The sequence below is a fragment of the Xenopus laevis genome, chromosome 7L (genome assembly GCF_017654675.1).
Source record: "Xenopus laevis strain J_2021 chromosome 7L, Xenopus_laevis_v10.1, whole genome shotgun sequence".
In the NCBI taxonomy this organism is placed as follows: Eukaryota; Metazoa; Chordata; class Amphibia; order Anura; family Pipidae; genus Xenopus; species Xenopus laevis.
This window is the reverse complement of record NC_054383.1, coordinates 98642067-98658866: the sequence shown is the minus strand read 5'-3', so window position 1 is coordinate 98658866 and position 16800 is coordinate 98642067. Positions and strand designations below refer to the sequence as shown.

At 40.9% G+C, this 16800-nt stretch overlaps 2 protein-coding genes across 3 annotated transcripts in view; one reads left to right on the top strand and one right to left on the bottom strand.

Annotated features, from left to right (window-relative positions):
* The window catches only part of zmynd12.L (zinc finger MYND-type containing 12 L homeolog), a 13818-nt gene extending 5306 nt beyond the window's left edge, over positions 1 to 8512 (bottom strand). The window contains exons 1-5 of the mRNA XM_018226080.2: positions 8259 to 8512; positions 6516 to 6657; positions 5221 to 5392; positions 2568 to 2737; positions 1431 to 1553 (exon numbers count right to left, since the gene is read on the bottom strand). Coding sequence (XP_018081569.1) covers positions 1431 to 1553; positions 2568 to 2737; positions 5221 to 5392; positions 6516 to 6657; positions 8259 to 8368 — 717 coding nt within the window. The 5' untranslated portion in view covers positions 8369 to 8512. The remainder of the gene's footprint in view (positions 1 to 1430; positions 1554 to 2567; positions 2738 to 5220; positions 5393 to 6515; positions 6658 to 8258) is intronic.
* Positions 8513 to 8531: 19 nt separating this feature from the next.
* Positions 8532 to 13556, top strand: ppcs.L (phosphopantothenoylcysteine synthetase L homeolog). 2 transcript variants are annotated; one of them, XM_018224477.2, is made up of 3 exons: positions 8532 to 8550; positions 11280 to 11383; positions 12956 to 13556. In XM_018224477.2, the coding sequence occupies exons 2-3, from the start codon at positions 11291 to 11293 to the stop codon at positions 13301 to 13303; spliced, it is 441 nt and encodes a 146-aa protein (XP_018079966.1). In that variant the 5' UTR covers positions 8532 to 8550; positions 11280 to 11290; the 3' UTR covers positions 13304 to 13556.
* The last annotated feature ends 3244 nt before the right edge of the window (positions 13557 to 16800 follow it).

Here is a 16800-nt window from a genome sequence, read left to right as displayed (position 1 = left end):
GATACTGACACTAAAAAATTATTCTTCAAAATATTATTGTACATTAAGGGGCAGATTTATCAAGGGTCGAATTTTGAATTCAAAAGACCAACCGAAATTGAATTGAAGTTTTTTTTGGCCAAATAGGTTAGTTTTCAATCGAATAGGTCCTTTTTCAATCGAATTCAAATCAAATCGAAGTAATAGAGCATTTGAATCGTACGATTCAAAGTTTTTCCCATAAAAACCCTTAGATTTTTCAACGTCTACCAATTGACTCCAAGTAGGTTCTAGGAGGTTCCCTATAGGCTAAAATAGCCATTCGGCAGGTTTTAGATGGCAAAATGGTACATGATGCACGAGACAGTACATGATAAATTTCATAATTAGAATTTTCAAATTTTTTTCAAATTCGAAATTGAATTTGAACTATTCCCTAGTCAAGTACACAAAAATTAGCTCGAAATTCAAATTTTTTTCATTCGAGTTTTCACTTAGACCTTTGATAAATCTGCCCCTAAAAGTTGTTTATCTTTTTTTACTGAGAGGTCTGTTTTTGTAACTAATTTTTACTTGAAGCTCCTAAACCTGACTGTCCCTTCTCAACATGTCAGTTACAATTTCTAATGCTAACAAACTACTGAAGCTCAAATATGGCAGCCCCCTCATAGAGGAACATGGGGGATCAGCTGGATAATGTAATAGCATCAGCAAATACTTTTATGGCAAAATTAGAGATGGTATTCAAACACAATGTTATGATAGAGGTTTCATTTCTGTTGTCAGTATCTCTTTAAGCATTGCAAGGAAGCTGGTAACACAGGTATCTATCTTAAGCTGGACAAACATTAAAATATCCAGTCAAGAAGATATGTGCCCAATTTGGTCACTCATGAGGACCAAGCTGGTTGATCCAATCACTTTGACCCTGAGACAATGTTTGAATCATCATAGCAGTTTATGGAGGATCACTGGGGCATGGAATGAGTCAATGGGCCAATGCCGTGGGATATTTAAACCTGTTTGATATATATCTGGCTGATCCCCAGGTAGATAACAGCTAGGCACGCTATCGTCTGAGGCTGATAACCTACCCACTCAGTCTGGATTTGGCAGCTATTATTGGCCTATATATGACCACCTCTACAGCACTGCGGTGATACTGAACAGAAGACCATTTCACAGCACTGCAGCCACAGCAAGAACAAGACTGTCTCACAGAATTGAGTAAGAGAGAGTGAGTTTAGCGATTATAATCACTGGTCGGTGCCTAACAAAAAGGCACCCCAGCCTTAAGTTACCTTTTAACTATGTTTATTTTATTGTTCTGGGAACAAGTTATGCTTTTGTTTTTCCTTTGTGACATATATTTATAAAGTACCACTATGAAAAATAAAGTTATATGCTTGAATCATGAGAAATATGCGCAAAGTCATTATGAATGTACTAACTTCAGTGTAGAGAGAATCTGCAATGTCCATCTTGTTCTGTCGGAAGAATATGTTTGCCATATGAAAATACCCTCCTGTGACACTGATGTGATTAGTTCCTGCCATCTCACTCGCAAAGTACACCTGAAATAAAAGGGAGATAAAGAAAAGACTGGGTTTTTTTTGTGTAAAGTTTTTGTTCTTTAAAGCACAACTATACTTTGGGGGCAGGAATTAAGCCTTGAACTAAATGCTCTATAGGTAGGTATTATAATAGCCTTTACAGGAAGATATCATACAACTATACTGATATAGGTACTCTCCTGCAGTAAGGACAGTTCTGCAGGTATTTAATGGTGAGTGTATAATAGCAACACATTCTAGTCCTCTATGTACTAGAGATGCACCAAATCCATAGTTTCATAAGCCTCACTCTAGAGGGGCTCAATAATTATCTGCAGTGCATGTTTTTACCCCTGGAAAGGGTATTGCGGTGATAACACCCATGCACAAAGGCATTTTGGTGAAAATGACATGTGGGTGCTGTATGAAAGACAGTAGCAGGCCCAGACTGGCAATCTGTGGGTTCTGGCAAATGCCAGAGGGGCTGCTATAAGGTGCCATAGAAAGTCAGTATTTAGTGGATTGGTGGGGGCTGTTTAGGCCTCTGTGTACCTGAAATACCAAGGCCAATTTTAATTCTCAGTCCGGACCTGGACAGTAGCTTATCATGAAAGCCAATTAGGCTGAGATTTTGGGAGAAACCCTATTTGCTATGCTAGATACACTAGAAAGAGAAACCTGAAGGTCACATATAGTGGTACTGTTTACTATTTCTATACACTGTAAGAACTAAGGCTGATACAGAAATTTTTTTATGTATCTATAAACTTGTTTTAAGATAAGTTGTTCCTTCACCAATGATCTGATTTATATGGGGGCACATAATCCCAAAAAAGGCCTGCAAAAGATGCTGGGATTTTGTCAAAACCCAAACAGGATCCTGGATTTAGTGTACCTTTATTATGCACACAGCAGGGGCGATATCATGTTTTACTATACATACATCTAAAAGAATTTTGGTGTAATTACATGGGCATTAGGCATAATTTTTACTGGCCAGGTGGGAACCTTACTAGTGTACTATACCCAACCTACATCATTGGAGAAATGGCGCAGTGACTCTTCAAATTCTCCTTTAGCAGAATAGAGAAGGCCCAGGTTGCGATGCAGTTTGGATCGGATAGCATTGCTGCAGTCAGTGGTTTTCAACACAGTCCAGTAAGCCTGGGAAAGGTATTCCTCTGCCTGGGGGAGATGCCCAAGACCTAAAAAGGAATGGGGACAAGCATGTTAGTTTACCCCAAAAAGCACTGTAAATCACCTGAATGACTTTGGTTTCCTGCTTTCATGTTTTTCTAATTTTTTCTTTAACCGAAATGCTGATTATATTGTACCTACTGCCTACCCTGAATGTCAGAGCAGTACCTGGCTCTCATCATACATAGGCAGAGGTGAGCTTTCATAAATATATGATCTTTACTGGATGGATTCTATGAAAGCGGTCCTCACTAAAATACAGGAAAGCAATGTTTATTTTGTATTATATACTTGAATATGGCAGATCATGTCTTTAACCCTTTCACTGCCAGCCAATTTGGCCAAGTTGGTACTTTTATTGCCAGACCATTTTTGAACATTTTGTGCTCTTTCACTTTAGGGGCCTTTCCTGGGGGGGGGGGGTCTTTTAGTTTACCCAGGAAAACAAGATATTGTTTTATTCAGGACAACCTAAGCATTCAAAATATGCTAGAATTTTGTTGGAAAGAACAGATTCTAACAAGTTCAAAATGGGTAAATATATATTTGTACTCAAAACTACCAAGCTGCAATTCTTTCCTAAAATTAGCAGTTTTTATAAAAATGTGTTACATTTTTGAAAAATGACCTCAAAGTGTCCAGTCTACAGCACTGTATCTCCAACATATCAATACATACCAAGATAAAAAACCCTAAACATGAAAGCCCGGGGTCCGCTGAACAGTTTGATGCCCAATATGCATAGGTTCACCTAAGTATGAACGAAGACACCCCATACGAGTTATCAGTTATGTAATTCCAGATACTGCAAAATCAGCACATTTACAGCATTTTTCAAGGGGCAAAAGTACAAAAATGTATGTTCACCCCAGAAAACCATATATTTTTGGAAAGTACACATTCTGGTGAATCTAAAACAGGTATGCATGCCTTTCTACTCTAAAGTACCAAGCCGCAAAGCTTTCCTAAATTTGGCAATTTTTTTGACATTTCCAAAATTCACCTCAATACTCCAAATCTGGAGCATCGTATGACACACATATCATTACATACCAAGATAAAACACCCTAAATATGAAAGCCTGGGATCAACTGAATAGTTTGATGCCCAATATGCATAGGTACACCTAAGTATGTGGCGTATAGGGGCCCCAGAACGTAGACACCCCAAACAAATTATCAGTTCTGTAATTCCAAATACTGCAAAATCAGCACATTTACAGCATTTTTCAAGGGGCAAAAGTACAAAAATGTATGTTCACCCCAGAAAACCATATATTTTTGGAAAGTACACATTCTGACTAATCTAAAATGGGTATGCATGCCTTTGTACTCCAAAGTACCAAGCTGCAAAGCTTTCCTAAATTTGGCAATTTTTATGACATTTCCGAAACTCGCCTCAATACTCCAACTCTGAAGCATCGTATCTCCTACATATCAATAGATACCAAGATATTCCAAAGCATCTGGCATGTGCGGACCCCCCAAAAAAATTAGTGCATTTGAATTTTTTCGGCTGTCTTTTCACCGTCTGTGAAAATAGACCAGTGACTGTGTATTGTGACACAAGACCCCTTAACAGCACAAATACCCCCAAAACCATATATTTTTGGAAAGTACACATACTGACGAATCCAAAATATTGCAATTGGCCGCATTTATCTCACCTAATTTCGTACATACAATTGTAAAACACCCTAAATATTGACGCCAAGGGTCTACTGAACAGTTTGATGCCCAATATGCATAGATATACCAAAGCAGCTGGCATGTGCCGACACCAAAAAAAATTAGTATGGGGGGGGTGCTACGTGCTTAGCAGTTAGGGCTTTTCCTGCAAGAACATAGTAATTACGTTCTTAGCAGGGAAAGGGTTAATACTGAACACCAATAAAATACTGCCAATACTTTAAACACAAAATAGATCCTGCAAGAGTGCTTGCCGTAATTAAAAAAAAGCCTCTGGGCATGTTACTATAAAATGATAGAGCTGTTTGGATATATATAGTACCAATTAAATTCAGTTTTCTGCTGCAGACTGTGCTGATTTTTATGCTTTCTTTTGATATTTTAAGTACATCATCCCGAATCCTAAATATCTTTCCAGCTACAACAGGCCTAACCTATACTAACCCTGCAGTTGCATTCACAGCTGATTGCATTACACACCACTTAGGCCATCTGTTATTTGAGGATATATCTGTTTGCTCAGGAAAGCACTCTATTTAAAACAACTTCTGAACTGCATGATCTCATATGGATTTCATGTTTTTTTTTCACTCACCATCTGTTTTTTGTAACAGTTCTTCTACTGGAGAATGCCATATACTAACTTGCCATAGCTTTATGCTGGGTTTCCCTCTGGCTCTGTGCCATCTGCATTCCCAATCTATTGGATTCATAAACTCCAGCTAATTCAGCTGTAAATGATCTCTTGAATATTGCTATTTTAGCCAGAATCCAACACTGTCATGCAGAATACATCCACTTACCAATGTTAGCTTCAGCAAGGATAAGGTATGCAGGCACTAACTCCACTGTTGCCAATCCAAACACATCAATGGTGAAAGAAAGGGAATGCATGGCTGCTGGGATTACATCTGCATGCCATCCCCCATAAAGGTGCTTTTGGGCTTCCTTTAAGGTAATGTCAATCAAATGTTTCTGTTAAAGAAAATATACAAAGCTGATTATCAGAATAATAACATAATAATAATAAACCTTATCAGTCAAACAAATGGAACACATACAATAGTTCTCTATATATATAGAGCTCTGAGTCCTCTGTCAAAAGAAACACTGTATTTCTTATCTTCTATTGTGTACACATGGGCTTCTGTATCAGACTTCTTGCCTTCAGCTTAAACCTCATTGCCCTGGGCATGAGCATGCTCAGTTTGCTCCTCCCCCCCCCCTTCTCTGCTGTAATCTGAGCCCTGAGCAGGGAGAGACTCAGGCAGGAAGTGATGTCACGCCAAGCTAATACTGCAGCTGCTATCCTAAACAAACAGAGAGTTTCTAGAGCTTTTTACTCAGGTATGGTAAAACATTCTACAGAATAAATATAGCATTCTAGCTTGCACTATTGCAGCTAATCTTTTGGCAATAAAATGCCTCCATAGCTTTCCTTCTAGGAAAGTGTAAATCACTAATGGCTTACCTGATACCCTGTATCGTCTCAACGAGCACCATGGAGTGATGCTTTTCCTGCATCTTCTTTCTTTTCGTGGGTGTGCATGTTCAATATAGTAAAAAGCAAAACTTATACAAAAAAGTTTTTACTCTACTGTGCATGCGTCTGCTGCAGGCATTGAAGGAAGATGAAGTAAAAGAAGAAGAGTATCAGTCGGTAGTGCTCAGTAAGAAGAACCCCAGGTCAGTGAAGCTTTTTGCTAAAAGGAGCACCAGACCAGAGTTCCTTTTGCTTTAATGGTTTTTGGAATAAACCATTGTTGTTCCGTTGGTTTAGACTAGAGTCACATAGAGCTGAACTCAGCAGGGCAATTTCAGCACTTATGGTGGCAGACACCTTCTTCTGTTTGCATCTGGAACCATTGTGTTGGCTCTGGTGCAAACACACCTGGCAGATTTATGCAAAGAAACCTCAGGATTTTTATCTCTGTTTGGGTCACTGTTCTTAACTGCATTGCTTAAACCAGAGCACTGGAATATTGCCTATCTTCCAATTTTGATGATATGGCTAAAAAGGTTACATCATTGTTCTCTCATATATTGTACCAGCATGTTATATTCCTGAGTTCCTAACATCTCTCTTGTATGCACTAACCTTTCTCTGTAATAACTGCTCCAAATGATGGGCTCTCTCTTCTGCAGAGCTGCCAAATGGATGGGCTATGCGCAGGGGGATCAATAGTTGGCATATCTTCTCATGGACACTTACCCAGTCAGCCTGTTGATGATCAGAATCACTAGAAAACAAATTCACAAATAAACCTGATTTTGTTATGCAAGTCTGTAATAAAAACAAACCCGTTACAACTCATCCATGTTGCGTTAAAGGGATTCTGTCATGATTTTTATGGTGTCGTTTTTATTTCTAAATCACACTGTTTACACTGCAAATAATTCACAATATAAAATTTCATTCCTGAACCAACAAGTGTATTTTTTTAGTTGTAATATTGGTGTGTAGGCAGCAATCTCAGGTCATTTTACCTGGTCATGTGCTTTCAGAAAGAGCCAGCACTTTAGGATGGAACTGCTTTCTGGCAGGCTGTTGTTTCTCCTACTCAATGTTAAGGTGGCCATACACGGGCTGATAAAAGCTGCCGACAGACCGAGTCGGCAGCTTATTGGCCCGTGTATGGGGCCCCCCAACGGGCTTCCACGATCGAGATCTCGATCGGATGGGACTAGAAATCCCGTCGGATCGCGGCCGCATCTGTTCGTTGATGCGGTCCCGCGATTCAACCGTCCGTTACAATTTGTTAACAGACAAATCACATGACTTGGGGCAGCTGGGAAATTGACAAAATGTCTAGCCCCATGTCAGATTTCAAAATTGAAAAAAAAAAATCTGTTTGCTCTTTTGAGAAATGGATTTCAGTGCAGAATTCTGCTGGAGCAGCACTATTAACTGATGCATTTTGAATTTTTTTTTTTTTCCCATGACAGTATCCCTTTAATTTTTAGTATATTATAGAAGCAGCAGTTCTTAGAAACCTTTCAAGTAATCTTCATCATTTATGTTTTATATTTAATTACTTACCTTCTTCTTCTGATTCTTTCCAGTTTTTAAATGGGGGGGGTCACTGACCCCATCTAAAAGCAAATGCTCTGGATGGCTAGAAATGTATTGTTATTGCAACTTTTTATTACTCATCTTACTGTCCAGGTCATCTCCTATTTATATTCCAGTCTCTTATTTAAATCAATGCATGGTTGCTGGGGTAATTTGGACCATAGCAACAGATTGCTGAAATTGCAAGCTGCTGAATAAAAAGCTTAAAAAAACATAAATGATAGAGCTTGAAAAATGAAAACCAATTGTCTCAGAATATCACTCTCTACGTCCTACCAAAAGTGAATGCAAAGGTGAACAAGCCCTTTAACCTCTTAGAACTGATCTGGCTGTTTTATATATTACTTTCTAATAGGGATGCGCCGAATCCACTATTTGGGATTCGGCCGAATCCCCGAATCCTTGGTGAAAGATTATTCGCAAATTAGCGGCAGGAAAGGAAAAAATTCTTCTTTTGTGATGAAAAGTCATTTGATTTCCCTACCTGCCCAGGCACAAGGATTTGGCCGAATCCGAATCCTGCTGAAAAAGGCAGAATCCCAAAACTGAATCCTGGATTTGGTGCATCCCTACTTTCTAAATGCATCAGTAATTGTACCTGGGGAAGTGATACTGGGGCTTATTGACAAACTTGGGTGTTAAATTGCAACTAAAGTGCAATAGCAAACAGCAACCAAACAGCATTTAGTTTTAAGCAGTCTACTACAAATGACAAAATAAAAGCACATATCCCCTCCATTCATTGCCTTCACTTGATGGTGGACTTACCAATAGTAGGTGACTTTGCAGCCAGGGCACTGGAGATAGGCCGGGCTATTGCACAGCTCGCACTGCAGTTTGACACCTTTAGGGTTAGACAGGGGGTTCACGGCGGCCATGGGTTGAGCGAGAAGCAGCAAGTCGTACACTTCGTTCTTGCGTTGCTATGGACGCTGGAGTCTCCTCCGACAAAGACCAATTGCGCATGCGCACTCCGATATGCATGTATTTGCTTTCCGGCTTCCGTAGTTGTCTATGCCAGGCAGAAACGTACAGGACGGAGGCTGATAAGTAGAATCAGGAATGTCTAAGCTATGTTCAATCGCAGCTTTCAGTAAAGGGGCTTGAAGTTTAGCAGCAGCTGGCTGGGAGGATGCTGGATATATATGTACACGATACCCTAATAATAAGTACAATAGATGTTGCCCAATACAAATATGGCTACGTCGACCCGCTTACCTACCCGGAAATAGCGCGCCTCGGTGTTAGTAATTCCTCTGCCTGTCCCCTTTGCAGACCCGTCTGTGTGGCCGTGTCATTCCTATTCATGGCTGAATCTTGTCAGAAGCTTCACCAAGACTTTGCCCCTCCGCAGGCATGGATAAGGGAGGCGGCTGGGGCCATGGCGGAGTTCGCCAGAGATCACGGCTCCCGGGGCACAAGGGTCGTTCTAATAACATCGGGCGGAACTAAGGTGCCCCTGGAGTCACGCACTGTGCGCTTCTTGGATAACTTCAGTAGCGGCAGGCGGGGATCTGCCTCGGCCGAGTACTTTCTGCGGGCGGGTTACGCGGTCATCTTCCTGCACCGGCACCGCTCTATGTACCCGTACAGCCGGCGCTACACCTCCCACAACTGGCTGGACACGCTGCGACTGGTGCCTTCCTCGGATGCGTCCGGCCATCAGGTGCAGGTGCAACAGTCGCAGTTACCGGACATTGTCCGCGTTCTACAGGAATACAGCAGCATGAAGGAGTCGGGCCGGTTACTGCCGGTGGAGTTTAACACCCTGTCCGACTATCTGCACCTCCTGCAGGCGGCAGCTCAGGCTTTCAGCCCGCTAGGTGGGTTCTGCTGCAGAGACGTAGCTACAATTTACTTGGGACCAGTACAAAACCCTTCTGAACTTTGCAAATGAAAGATTTCTTTGTAAACATGTATTGCAACTGCTTAGCTCAGCTGTCAGTGATCCATTGGAGCATTTGCAGGGTCTGATTTCTGTATAGTTACCCCTTCAGTAACCTAGCTAAATCCCTTTTGGCCTGGGTGTATAATTTGCACCTAGTCAACCATACATACTAGTCACCCAAACCCTCCACCCACTTCTGTTTGCAATAAGCCATGGTATCCCCTGCACAGTCGCTCAGCCTCCTGTTTGCTCCACCACTGTACACTAGTGATGTGAGGGTCAGGAAAAACTCAACCAGCACCCAACCCTAACCCCACAAAATATTGCCATTATAGGACCTGCACCCACCTGTACCCAAGCATCTCACAGTTAACTCTCTTTCTGTGTGTGCCTCTGGTTCCAAGACAGAGAATGTTTGTAAGTCGTGTAGAGTTACTTTCCCAGTCTGACCCGCACCCAATCCTAATCCACAATAGCTGGCCAAATTTCAACCCAAACCCAGCCAGTGGGCAACCCACATGTTTTGGGTCATCATGCACATCACTACTGTAGAGTCCTGCACAGGTCCATTTTTGGAACCCATACCCGCAACCCGCATTCTTACCCGCAAGTACCTGTATCCGCAACCTGGACCCGCTGACTATCAAGAATCAGGAAGTGCTGTCATCAGAAGTAGACGTGATCAGAAAAAAGGAGTAAAGATCTCAATCGAGAAGACCCGCGGCCCAACCCAGCAGAACCGCCGACCCGCGTCTATACACGCACCTGGAACCCGCAACCCACAGGTTTTTGCAGGTAACCCGCGGGTACACGACCTGCTGCAGGACTCTACACTACTATACACCTCTGCCACAAAGGGGAGGATGATTCTTGCATTTTTTATTTTAACACTGGGAGTTTCCAGTTTTACCTCTAGGTGTGTTATGCTGTACTGTGGAAGAGGGGTTGTGCCCCAAGAAACAATGTCTGGACAGGATTCAAAATAAATTCCAGCATTTCAAGTACAGTACACAGAAGCCTAAACAGGCCCAATATATCATGTCTCTCGATGATATCTTAAAGCAGTCTCTAGAATCTACAGACTGCCAGTCTGGGCCTGCAAAAGGGTATTTCTTATCCCAGTTTAAGGAGTGGCTGTACCTCTAGGTAGCTTATTTTGTAGCGCAAATATGGCAAGGAGGGGTTCTGTCTGTAGGTTGTATCGTAAAACAGGACAGACAGCAGTACTGTTCTGCATTAAAAAAAAAGGTAATTTTATTTGTTACATAAAAACAAGGCCAGAGCCCGAAACGCATAAGGCACTGTCCTTGTTTTGAGCTAAGCAAATAGAGTTTGACTTTATTTTTTTAATGGAAAACTGCATTGCTGTCATTCATCTTTTATAAAACAATATAGGAGACTGAGAAATGTCAATGACTTGGCAGCGTATTTCCCACGAGACACTGGGCAGTAAACTGGGAGCAGTTAATGTTTCTAAATTGTCAGTAGATTGGCTATTCTGTAGTTTTGGGGATACAAGTTCTACCACCAGGTAGGTTATTATGTAGAACTGGAAGACAGGACTAGCAGCAGCAGCAACAGTATGTGACCAGTAATATATGCATTAATCAGCAGCAGGACCAATTAGTAGTATTTAGTACATACTGAAATAAATCAAGTCATCCCCAGTGTAGTGAATGGCAACAGATGAAAATAAAACATTTGAGGGTGTTTCAGCAACACCCTAAAACACCCAACACTACATCATTCACCTGTAATTGATTTAGTCAACCCCATGCAGATCAGTATCTGTAACATTTAGGGACTGAAGTCATACAGAAACCTCTAATAGTATTAGAGAAATATCCCCACGTTATTGCCTATTGAGTAAAATGAAACCGTTTACCTTTTTTATTTTCTAGGATCAAATGCTATGTTCTATTTGGCTGCAGCGGTTTCAGATTTCTACATTCCTGCTTCAGAAATGCCTGAACATAAAATCCAGTCCTCCAGTGGCCCCCTGCAGGTAGAGTGTCCAATCATATTTATTGTGTGCCCTTGCATGGGCAGATAATGATTTAAGTTTGCTTGTTTCATGAACATACTGGTGGCCTGTGTGTCTTTAAATATCGATTGGATAGTAAATCACATCAATCAAGAGCTGTATTGGCCCATGTAAGTGGTGGGCAATGAACATTATCCTCAAGATTTGTTTTTTTTTTCCAAGGGCCAAATGGTCGGATCAGCCCAATTTAAACCACCCGTGGGTGTCTTAATTGGAAACAGACCTGCTCACTTGGCATCCCAACCAAACAACTTTTAATTAGTCTTCCTGAAGCAATTTCCATACAGTGTGGTCATCAATAAATCTGACTACATGGAGAAAGTAATGTTATTCTGGGGTGTTTAGAGTAATGTTAGCCTTCTTCTTCTGACTCTTTCCTTCTTTCAAATGGGGGTCACTGATCCCATCTAAAAAAAGCTCTGTAAGGCTACACAATTATAGTTATTGCTGCTTTTAATTACTAATTTTTCTGTTAAGGCCATCCCCATCTATATTCCAGTCTCTTAATAAAATCAATGAATGGTTGCTAGGGTCATTTGGACCCTAGCAAATGAAATTGCAAACTGGAGAGCTGCTGAATAAAAAGCAAAATAAATCAAAAACCACAAATAATAAAAAACGAAAACCTGTTGCAAATTGTTCCACAATATCACTCTCTACATCCTACTAAAAGTTATTTTAAAGGTGAACAATCACTTTAAACCCCCCCAATAAGAAAAGCCCCTACCTACTACTCTAGATAGTCCTCCCCCTGCATAGTTTATTACCCCTGAAAGTGTCCTGAATACATTATTCACATATCGGTGCAGAGTAAGTGCAACGGAGCTCATGGGCGCCATCTTCTGGCTCTTCGATATTCTTCGGGTCCTCTTCCTTCTTTTCAGCAATTTCAGTCACTTTTGGTGCATGCGCAGTTGCTACGAAACGGTAGACTGCTCCAACTGCGCATGCGCCAATACGATGGTCACTTAAGGAAAGATACTAAAGAGCCGAAAGATGGCGTCCATGAGCTCCGCTGCGCTTACTCTGCACCGATACGTGAGTACTGTGTTAGGGGCACTTTCAGGGATAATCAATGCGGGAGGGGGGACTATGTAGGGTAGTAGGTAGGGGCTTTTCTTATTGGGGGGTTTAGTTCTCCTTTAAGGCTTCATCCTTATTTGAACTGTAGTGTCACATATGGACTTCATCCACTTTTTCACCCTACAACTATGTACAAATAGCACTACCTACTGCAAAATATACATAAAAAAGCAGTACTGTACTTTGTAAAAACCAAAAAAAGAAACGCTGATAACACAGAGACACAAATATGTGCTTGCATCAAGGAAGACAGATTTGTATTAACCAGTGCTAGCTCTAGGTCATGCTGATTATCAAAGGCTGGCTTGGGTATCCAAAACTGAAGAAGGACACCAGAGTGTTGTTTGTTCCATACATTTAAGATTTGAGAAGCATTCTGAGAAATAGATTATATTCCAAAAAAAAATAAATCATTGACACTGACACTAATATTTTGTTGTCTTTTTCTAGATTACAATGAAGATGGTTCCGAAAATGCTTTCGCCTTTGGTTAAAGAGTGGGCCCCAAAGGCCTTTGTTATTTCATTCAAACTGGAGACAGATCCGTCCATCTTAATAGAGCGAGCACGGAAGGCATTGGCAACTTATAGCCATCAGGTAGTTGTTGCCAATGTGCTGGATTCCCGGAGATCATATGTTGTAGTTGTAACAAACACAGATGAGGCAAACCTTTCCGTGTCTGAAGAAGAAGAAAGACTTGGTGTAGAAATAGAGGAAAAGATCATTGAGGATATAGTCACACGTCACACCAGTTTTATAGGAAACCTTGATGAAAAAAGCAATGCCTCTAAGAATTAAAGTACACCCATGCAAAAATGTCATTTAGGACATGTATGGTTTTTCTGGTCCCAGTTATTTGCAAAATAAATATACGGTTATGCTGCTTGAGCCATATGGAATAGGAAAATGCTTCTAAAAATTCATCTTGAACTGCTGTATTCCTGTCCCAAAAGGGCCCAGATAGGATCTTATTGTCACGTGAAGGAATCCAGCCCTAGTGGTGGGGCGGCACATTAATTATGTTTTTATGAATAAAAAAATTAGTAATTCAGGTTTGTGTCGAATGATCTGATTTTGTGCAGCTAAGAATAACAGTATGGAGTGTGTCAATTGTTCCTTGGCAGTTATGGCAGCTAAAGCTGGCTATACAAAGTGCTACAGGTATAGGACCTTTTATCCAGAATGCTTAGAACCTGGGGTTTTCCAGATAACATCTTTCTGTAATTAGGATCTTCATACATTGTCTACTAGAAAATCATGCAAATAGTAAATAAACCCAATGGTTTTGCTTCCAATAAGGATTAATTATATCTTAGTTTGGATCAAGTACAAGGTACAGTTTTATTATTAGAGAAAAAGGAAATCATTTAAAATTTTTTTGGATAAAATGTAATCTATTGGAGAAGGCCTTTCTATAATTTGGAACTTTCTGGATTACGGGTTTCCAGATAACAGATCCCATACCTGTACTTGCTAGATTAGGTCACCAAACAAACAGGCCCGGATTTGTGGAAAGGCCATCTACTCCCGGGCCTAAGGTGGGAGGACTTTAGGGGGCAGCATGCTGGTTCAAAAACACGGGATACATTGGATATACAATCATTTTTTAAATTTCCCATGCGCCAATCGCCATTGCTTGAGTCCAGATGATGACAATTTGCACGAATAAAGGGGAGGGGACAGGGGCGACGAATGGCAGTGGGCCTAGGGGCGCCCACTATGTAAATCCGGCCCTACAAACATATTTTAGTCTGATTGGGTCAGTATTGGACCAATGTAATATTTCTTCCCCTAGACCAGGGGTCCCCAACCTTTTTTACTTGTGAGCCACATGTAAATGTAAAAAAGAGTTGGAGAGCAACACTAGCATGGAAAAGTCAATGGGGATGTCAAATAAGGGTTGTTCTTTACTGTTAGGTAGACCCTATGTGGACTGGTAGCCTACAGGAGGCTCTGTTTGGCAGTACAACAGTTTTTATACAACCAAAACTTGCCTTTAAGTCTGGAGTTCAAAAATAAGCAACTGCTTTGATGCCACAGGGAGCAACATCCAAGGGGTTAGTGAACAACATGTTGCTTGTGAACTACTGGTTGGGGACCACTGCCGTAGGGTAGGACTACATGTTTTCGGGGCGATCCGACAAAACGCCTGCGACAAGTCGCATGCAACAGAAATAAGGTAAGAGATAGAAATGTCAGATGAAGTCGCAGTGTTGATCTGACGCAAAACGACTGTCGGATGCAGACGCTGCACACTGCGTTTGCATCAGACAGTCGTGTCGGATCAACGCTGCGTCTTCATCCGACATTTCTATCGCTAAGCATATTTATTAAATGCGTTTTGTCTCAGCACATCGAATCGCACCGAAAACGTCCATGTAGTCCTACCCTTAGACCAACAATTGGATTCCATGGAGGTGTCTGCTGTGGATCACATCCAGAACTTGGTACAGTCTTTAGCCAATGGAATTTTGCAACTTTTGATACACAGTATTTTGTATAACATTCACCCCTTGGATTTGTCCACATTTATATTCAGTGAAAATTTATTTAATTTTGATTTTATGTCACAGGTCTATATAAAAATAGTCCAGAATGACAAAAACCTACATTGTATTCAAAATTATGTATAACTTTATTGCTTAGAGATATCCTGAAGACCAAGGAAGTATCACAGTATGTCCAGGGTAAAGTATCAGCAATCAAAATATTGCAAACTTTTAACATCCTTTGGAACAATTATTAAAAAAATCTAACTACTGTGGCATAACCAAAACACTGCCTAGAGAGGGACAACCGACAAATCTCAGCAGGGCAATAGTCAGAAAATCAACTAAGAGGCCAAAAAGGAACTGTCCATGGGACACCTATCACCCGCATCCAACACACAGCTTGGTTTTTTAAAGAGTTGTGAGAAGCAAAGGAGACACATATTGGGGGGCCAGGTAAATGGAGTTAAATACAGTTTCAGATGTTCTGCAAGATATCCGAGGCTCAGGCAGATGACCTACTAGCACAGGAGTTTTTAAAATCAAGAACCTGAATATCTTATAACAGGGGTGGCCAAACTTTTTGCAACGAGGGCCAGATTTGGTGAGATGAAAATGTGTGGGGGGGCGACCATTCAGCCCGGCTATTAACCATTAAATGACAGGAATAGAGTAATCGTAGCAGTAATATTAAGGCACATTAGTGAAAGGTTCTGCCACTTGGTCTATACTGCTGCCTGTGTGCTGAAGGTGTTAGCAATAGACACGTACTGTCGATTCACATACTTCTTTAGTTTACTGTACTGGCACGTCAGTACGTCTATTGACACCTTCAGCCCTAAAGAAGTATGCGAAAACAGTGCATCTCTACATGTGCCTTAATATTACTGCTATGGGAATCCTGATCACACTGTGCTGGGGGGCCCTCATTATTATTAATTTCATGATGGAGGCTGAGGGCCAGTGTAAATTTGAAAACGGGCCACACTTTGGATATGCCTTATAATAAGCAAAGTCCAAACCTCAAGCCTTCCTCTGTGGAACCAGCTGGGTAATTTTACCAAAAGATTGGAGAAAAATTCAGGAATTACAGATGTGCAAAGTAGGTAGAGACTTACCCCCCCCCCCCCAAAATGCTTGCAGCATGCAGTTGTATTGGCTTATGAATACTAATGCAACCAACAAACGCTTTGCTCACTTTTGAATAAAAAATATTTTGTACCTTCAAGTATTAAGTATGTTATGTAAATCAAATAGTAAAATTTACAGGTTAAGAACGTGTTAAACCTTAGTGGGTGATTTCTGCAAAGCACGGTATGACTAGGTCCTAATTGTATATTGATTCTGGAGGAATACGTTTGGAAGAAATAAGCCGTCTACTTGCTGGAGAGGGGCTGAGCCAGCAGCAATTACATTTACAAGAAACTTTAAAACACTTGAATGTGCACTGGAAGGTTGAACTACATTATACTGGTAAATATACATTAAATATTTCAGCATAATGGAATTCCTGGCCTGGAAGTTTCTGAAAAAGTAAAGGTTATTGATCCAAAGTGACACGCCTTGTTGGCACTGAGATTAATGGGCTGGTGTCTTGGATCCTTTTCAGACATTTTTATAGTTTCTTTTTACAGGATAACGGTTAATAAAAACATTATGAAAGGCGTGTACACTTCCTTTCTTCACTCCGTCATCCTAATTGGATTTCAGGCTGAGGCTAATGCTGTTGTAACTGTTGTACAGGATCATTTTTTTAACACCAAAGAATACTTCTACAATATCCATAGCCACCTATGTAAATGATAT

What these genes read in the sequence shown, in the direction of transcription:
- ppcs.L (XM_018224477.2), top strand. Translation starts at nt 11,291, where the DNA reads ATGTTCTATTTGGCTGCAGCGGTTTCAGATTTCTACATTCCTGCTTCA. An exon ending in CCTCCAGTGGCCCCCTGCAG is followed by an intron (nt 11,384 to 12,955) that starts GTAGAGTGTCCA and finishes GTCTTTTTCTAG; the next exon opens with ATTACAATGAAGATGGTTCC.